At 43.8% G+C, this 7,446-nt stretch overlaps 1 protein-coding gene across 4 annotated transcripts in view; it reads left to right on the forward strand.

The window, feature by feature from the left end:
- The first annotated feature begins 1,553 nt into the window (after window positions 1-1,553).
- Window positions 1,554-7,446, forward strand: part of RBM26 (RNA binding motif protein 26) — a 55,884-nt gene continuing 49,991 nt past the window's right edge. For all 4 annotated transcript variants that reach the window (XM_074160245.1, XM_074160260.1, XM_074160268.1 and 1 more), the window contains exon 1: window positions 1,554-1,638. In XM_074160245.1, the coding sequence (XP_074016346.1) occupies window positions 1,568-1,638 (71 nt within the window). In that variant the 5' untranslated portion in view covers window positions 1,554-1,567. The remainder of the gene's footprint in view (window positions 1,639-7,446) is intronic.

The following is a 7,446-nucleotide window of genomic DNA, read 5'->3' on the forward strand; positions in this document are numbered from 1 at the left end:
AGAGCCCTGGAACAGGCTGCCCAGGGAGGTTGTGGAGTCCCCTTCTTTGGAGATTTTCAAGATCTGCCTGGATGCAGTCCTGAGTAGCATTCTCTAAGCAATCCTGCTTCAGCAGGGGAGTTGGACTAGATGATCTATATGGTCCCTTCCAACTCTAAAAAAAAAAATTCAGTGAAAAACAATTCAGTGAAAAAAAAAATTCAGTGAAACCACAGTTACCATGCAATCTAAGTCAACTACCTGAAGTTCCTCTAAATCTGAGGAAACCAGGGAGGCAGTTTAAGAGTCATCCACTCTGCTCTCAAGAAAGGCAGAGTGAATGATTTCTTTCAAATACTCGCCTTTCTTCATCAACTGTGCAAAATGCTTCACTCGGGAGCTCAGGTGGGACGTGGGTCCTTTCGAAGCCCACCAAACTGAGGTGGATTCACCATGGCCATTTCCTTTCACCACTCAGTTACTCCGGGGTCCTGGTGAAAGCAGCAGCATACGTTAACTTTTCATGGGCAGGCCCCGCACTGGTGGGCGCCGGTTTTTGGGCGGCTGGTCCACGTGCCCCTACTGCTGTTGCCTCTGGGGGTGACCAAGCAGACGTGTGGGCTCAGCTCCACTCCGTCAGGTCCATCATGTGGGGCCTGGACCAGCTGGGGAACCGCCATGTGCCTATCGGCGTCAGCATCCACCAGCCCATGGCAGCGTCTCATCCCACCACACGCGGGGCCCAGCCGACGGTCGGGAAGACATGGGACTTTGCTGCCAATACCCATGTTTTCAGAGAATTTTTGTTTCTTAAAAATAAATAAATAAAAAAATAAATAAAAATTATTTCTTCTGTCAGTTGCAAACATTTATGGGATTTCGCGCCAGGGGAGAGACGGAGAGAGGACTCCGATGTTGCCTCCCTTTCTGCTTCTCCAGGGCGCGTTTCCTTATTGCAGCGCCTCTCCCGGCTACTCGGGGGGCCGAGGGGGGGCTCTCCCTTCCCGGGAGGGCGGGACAGGCCGCTCTCAGCCGGGCAGGGCAGGGCCGGGCCCATGGTCGCCACAGGCCGCCTCCCTCCTCCCGCCAGCCCCCGCGCGCCGCCCGTCCTCGCGAGACTCCTTATTCTCGCGACAGCGGGGCGCCGCCATCTTACCTGCTCGGTCCCTCACTCCGCCTGGCTCTGCGGCTGAGGAGAGAGAGAGCGCGAGCGAGAGAGAGAGAGACCAAGACCGAGGAGGGCGGCGCGTTTCGGAGCCGCGCTCGGGGCCCGTCGGCCGCGCTGCCCTCCGCTGAGGCGGGGGGAGAACAGCGGAGCGACCGGACCGCGCTCCCTCGGCCCGAGGAGCGGCGAGAGCGGGGCCCGCAGGGAGCAGCAGCAGCCGCCGCCGCTCGGGTGGTTCCGCCCCCTTCGTGGCGCTGGGCCTCCGGCCCCTGCCAGGCGGCCTCTGCCGAACCAGGAGGCGGCCTCGGCGGGTGAGCGGAGGCGCGGCGGGAGCCGGGGTCCCGGCCGGCGGGGCGGCGCGGACCCCGCCGCTGTTGTTGGTACTGCTGCTGCCGGGGAGGCGGGGGGCCCGGGCCGCTCTGGATGGTGGTTAAAATGATCATAGAAAACTTCGAGGCGCTGAAATCCTGGCTCAGCAAAACCTTGGAGCCCATGTGAGTAGCTACGACCCCTTCCTCTCTCTCCCGCCCCCTTCCAAAATCAACCTCCCCTTGGAAAAGACGGGGATCTTCAGGGGAGGGCAAGGCCGTGGGGGTGAGACCCGTGAGGGCATCCCGGGAGATTGCCCTCCCGGCGCCCTTCTTCCCCCGGCCGCCTTCTGCTGTGGGGGGCTGCATCGTCCCACTGCTCCCCCGGCGCCGTCCTCGGCTGGGAGGTAGGACCGTCTTTCTCCGGAGGATGTAGCTTCCCCCCCTAGCGACCGCGTTCGCCTTTCCCTTTGTAGCCCAGGGTAAGCGGGAGATAATGTGTCTGCTTGTGCAGCTCGCTGTTCCCTGATCTCGGCCCCCGTAGAAGCCAGGTTAATAACCAGGGCTCGCCGCCCCGTCCAGTGACCTTCTCCGAGACAGCTCAGGTGCCACTGGGACATTTTCCAGGATCCTGGGATAATGGTAGCAGCGTCTTTCATATACTCGTTGCATGTCGTTCTCAGTTGTTTTGAATATTTGACGCTCTCTTGTTTCCCTCTCCCCAAATTACAATTGCATCAGTAGAGCTCTTGGGAGTAGAAGCCCCAGAGAATAATTTGCCTATTTGTGAATACCTGCGTGGCCTCTAAGCATAACATTCATGTGAGTAATTGGGACTCTTCTGCAAATAGCCCATGTCTGTCTTCTTTGAATGATGTTTTAGTGGAACTGAAAGGTGGACTTGTTTTTAAAGGTTTCGTCTTCTGGAAGTATGGTGTTTATAGACATTTTAAATCAAAGCATGCACTTCGCTTTTCGTTCTGAAACACCATTTTAACATGTCTGAATTAAATTGCTGGAGCTTGATTTGATTCAGTAGAACTAGAACATATAAATTAATTCTGGTATTAAGTTTTCTTCTGAGATGTTTGGCCATGGTCAGTTTTACTCTAATGCTATTGAATGGGGGGGGGGGAAGTCTGCTTTATGGTTTCTATAGCCATTAGTTAATTATGTATATGTACATGTATAATTTGTATGGCTTATGCTAAAATGTCTTGGATAAGTTGTAAAACACATGTATGCTTTTAGGAGAGCTTCACTTGTGTTTTGGAGTGGGGTGTGGTAGTCTTTTTTTTTTTTCCACAGGGCCTAATCCAAGCCACACTGAAATGGATGAATCTTGACTTAATTTCAGTGGACTTTGAATTAGGCCTGCAGCAAATTACAAACTAAAAGGTTTGACCCTTAAGACTCTGGTAGGACTTTATTGTTATTTTTTTTAAATTTGCAAAAAAAAAATCTTCTTGTAAAGACGTAGTTTTGGAAAGGTAAATTAATCTTCCTCTTGGGTCAATGTAAAGTAATATTAGAATAACAGAGCACACTGTGTTTTGTGGTAGCAGATCCAGCTAGTCCTCTGGTGCAGAATGCTCCTTGTTAGTCTCTGGATACTTTCTTGCATGAATATTCTGTTAATGGCAATCAGCAGTTTGATATCAGTGTTTAGAGTGTGCTGGTCAAGAGGCTTGGAAAAGACAATATTTATCTTTGAAAGATTTGTCATTTCCAAAATATATGTTGGTAATTTGAAATGATAAATCATGTACACTTACCTCTCAGTTGGTCAGCAGCTGGAGATTGATATATTAGCTGCAAACAGTTTACAAGGAACATTTTTAAATTCTGTGACATCTGAAATTGGAAGTCCACTAGTGGAGTTTACAGAAGGGCTTCAATTGACTTAAATCCCTTTATTGAGTAAATACATTAGGCTCTTTGGATTTTGCAGATCTGTATCCAAAATTCATTGATACAGCTTTTCTGCTTTTCTTGAGTCTTACACATCAGGAGCTGAAGGTTGCCTTTGCCAGTGAATAATGAAAGTTTCCTATTCCCAATATAGAAATTATCAAAAGTTTGCCAGATACTATTTTAGCTGGAGATCAGCGTGGTTCTCCTCAAGCTCCATTCATTAGTGATGTGCAGTGGTAACTTCTTATTCTGCTAAAAACCTCAGGTTGTTCAGTGCTTCTGTATTTGTTTTAATGTTGCACTGTAGTATCTGCTAGTGATAATCAGCAGTTAGAGGGTGAAATTGGGATTCTCAGCTTTTGTGATCAGGGATTTTGGGATCAGAGATTTTCTGCTTTTTAGCACTAAAGGGACTAACATGTTTCTGTTAAGTTTAATGTAGTGTGTGAGCAGTTCAAATGTGGTTCTCATGCTGGAAAACTATGTCGTGGGGCAGGGAATTGCTGACCTGGAAGACATTGAGTGCTCTGAATTTTTAGCTTTGGGAGGAAACAAGCCAGCAGGGACTGTTAAATTCAGCTGTCATTCAGGTTTGTGCAGAGTTCTATGTAACTGCATTAGTCCAATAAATGTTGGAATTAGTGGAGAAGTATTATCATTTCCTAGCAGTCAAATACTCTTGGAGCTGCTTCTGATCTCAGCTATCTGAGATGTGTGCCTACAGCCATAGCTTCTGGCTCTATGAAAATTTTAGTGTGCAGTTACTTCTTTAGAACTGTTGGTGCAGTACTAGTACAATTAGGCCCTAAGTGCTGGTTGTCTGGAGATGTTACTATATCCTGAAAATAATTTTTTGGTTTTTCCTTTTAATGAAACAAAAAAACCTGTGCCAGCTGTTATTATCTTGTGGCTCTTTAAGAAACCTTAAGATGCAAGATAGGCAGCTGAATTTCCTACCTAGACTAAGAAAGACACCACTGTATTAGAGCATTCTGGAGGTGTTGTCTTGTAGTTTGAAAGGGAGAAGTGTATTTAAGAAGATACGTAAATAAATTTTATACACGTTCGTAGGTCTGTATGTATGTGTTGGGTATCTGGAGCGGAGTACTTAGAATGTGCTTTATTTTCCAAATTGCATGTTTCAAAGTCACAAGCATTTTTAATCAGGATGTGTAGCTTGTTCCAAAGGCCATAACACATGTGCTAGCAATATCCATAAAGGTTGTTTCATTTTATCATGGAGTTTTATCTTTACCGCCATCCCTGGAGGTATTTAATAGATGTGTAGACGTGGTGCTGGGGGACATGGTTTAGTGGTGGTTTTGGCAGTGTTAGGTTGATGGTTGGACTCGATGATCTTAAAGGTCCCTTCCAACCTAGACAATTCTATTATTCTACTTTAAAGCATTAGCAAGAATGTGAACTTTTTAGTGTAATGAAACAAGCGTGTTACATAATTATATGGATGTCATTTGGTGGTTGGATTGCTTTCACATCGGGCTTCTGGGAAACGTTCATAGACAATGTTTGGAGGGGAAGGATGATGGAGGATTTAAGTTTGGGAATTTTTTGTTTGCTTGTCGTGGGTTGTTGGGTTTTTTGTTTGTTTGTTTGTTTTGGACTGCTCTAATGCCTTTGGCAAAGCCTTGGTGATCCTCCATACAAACACTCCTTATCTTAGTCTAGTAATATTGCAGTGAGGCCAAAACTGCAAATGCTGGCAGTCCAGCTCTGCTTGAGGGGTGATAGTTCTCTAGGAACTTTCTACAGTTGTCTAAAGAGAGGCTGCTTTTATGTTTTTGGAAATAACTTTTTGAGAAGCTCAGTTTGGTTTAAAGAGAATTACTAAATATGCACACAGAACCCTTACAGATACATCTGTGTGAATGTAGTACCAGTGTAAACAAAGTGGCAAGGGTATTTTTTTGTGCTGTGGCTGCTCTGTATTTGACCAGAACTATCTTGTGTGTTCAGCTCCAGCCAGCTCTGTAAAGAAGGCATTTGTCAACTGTTGCCTTCGTTGCTTTCAGACAAGTGTGCTTACTTTCTAGTGTTACACACTTTTTCTTGTCTATTGCATGGCTCCCATAAAGTATTTGAAAATAATGTTAAACTTGTAATGCAACCTTGTGTCTGTCACTTCTAATACCTGTTCTAACATGGTCTTCACTGAGCCATATCTATTGTGATGGGTTTCTTTTCTGCAAGTCCATTCCAGATCCTGTATAAACTGTGTATATATTCCTTGCTGGAATATCAGGATCTGGCTTGGCAAAGTTTCAAGTAGGGATGTCCTTTTTTTTTATTATTTTTTCCTTTAATTTTTTTTAATCTGTACCTGGGAAGAAATTAGCTCTTTTGTACTAATGCTGCACTCACCATTTTGCTGTGTAAGACATTGTAATGTTCTCCCCCTTGCCCTAGTTCTTTACCATGGAAAATTTTCTTGTTTTTAATTACTTTGTGTAAAATAAATTTAATTAAAATCTTCAGTGGCCCACTGAATTTTACTTCCAACTTGATTAAGACTCCCATATCTATTTTTCTCCGCTTTGCTGTATTTACATTCATGTACTAAATCAAACTTGCAAGGAGGATGAAAAAATATCTAAAACAGGGTTTATGCAGTATTTAGATGTACCTTATAAAAATGGAAAAGTTTTTTAATTGGTTAGTTCTGTAAGTGATCGTGGTATTGTAACTGCTTATGTCAGAGGGGATAATATCCCAATCATTTAAAGAATATTTTGAATATATCATTGGAATATTTTGTGGTAAATGGTCAGTATGCTCTGGTATTCAGTTATGCTTTCACTACTCTGTTTTTTGTTTATCATGCTTTTCAACCTTTGTTTGTTCAAGTTCATCATATCTTTTCTGTTGGTTGAATCTTTGCTTAATTTTTAATAGGTTACCGGTTAGTTACCTTCACCCAGTTACTTAAGAAAGGTAGTGAATAAAAATGGTTTAACAGTGGTGTAAGGAGTATGCTAATAAGCCAAGACACTGAAAGAATAGAAATAAGTTAAAATGAAAACTTTGGCATTCCTTTCCACGTAGATGTGGCACACTGTCCTACCAATGACACTTAATGACTCATCAAGAGAAAAGCAATAGATGTTTCTCTTCATTTCACTTACTCTGTTAACACTTTGCATTAAGCTATTCATAAGTAAGATAAATAAAGCACAAATACACGTCACTGGTGTGGCGCTCTCTTAACACTAGGTAGTTACTCCTCTGTATCTGTTACGAAACTTGACAGTTTGTTCACCAGACTCGTGGAGAGCTGCTGTGTTTGAGAAATCAAGGTCCCTAACTTAAAGTGCTGATACTGCTACACTTCTGTGTAAAAATACTATGATAGAATTAAAATATTGATATGATAAGATGTAGTTGTAAGCAGAAAATATAGAGGAGAAAATTATTCCTGTTACAGGAAACCTTTCTTGTTCTTACACTGAACATCGGCAGCGAAATGGAACCCCTTGGCTGCATCACAAATCATAGTCATGCAATGATGATTTTTGCTTTCTGCGTTGAATGCGTGTTGGACGACCAGCAAGCTGACAGCTGTTCTGCCACATGAGAGCTGGCTTGAATCTAGAGGTGGCATTTTAAGCTGCCGGTTACTGGTTGCAGCTGTATGAACATGTCAGATCTGGGCATCACGATAATTTAGAACTATTGTAATGACATCAGTAACTTATGTAACAGCATTCCAGGCTGTTGCATTCCTCAGTGTATTTCTGTTACTTTAACTGCTGTTAAAAGTGAGAGTGGTCCTTCTCATCTACAGTAGCATCTTAAGATAAAAGTTGGACCTTGCTGAATGAGTCTGTCGTTCATTTTACTTACTGAACACTGTAGCTTTTTATAGTATGTTTGTTTTTAGTAGCAACACAACAGAATGGTACAACTGTCTAAATTAGACTAAGTGCTCTGCTCAATATGCAATGTACATTTTTCAGCACCCACTCAGCCCTGCAAATACGAACCGTGTCTTTCAGCCTTCAAACATAACCATGTCCACCTTTGCTAATGTCATGGACTGAGAAGTATTCTAGAGAAGTATAAATA

Source organism: Numenius arquata, chromosome 1, assembly GCF_964106895.1.
Source record: "Numenius arquata chromosome 1, bNumArq3.hap1.1, whole genome shotgun sequence".
Taxonomy (NCBI): domain Eukaryota; kingdom Metazoa; phylum Chordata; class Aves; order Charadriiformes; family Scolopacidae; genus Numenius; species Numenius arquata.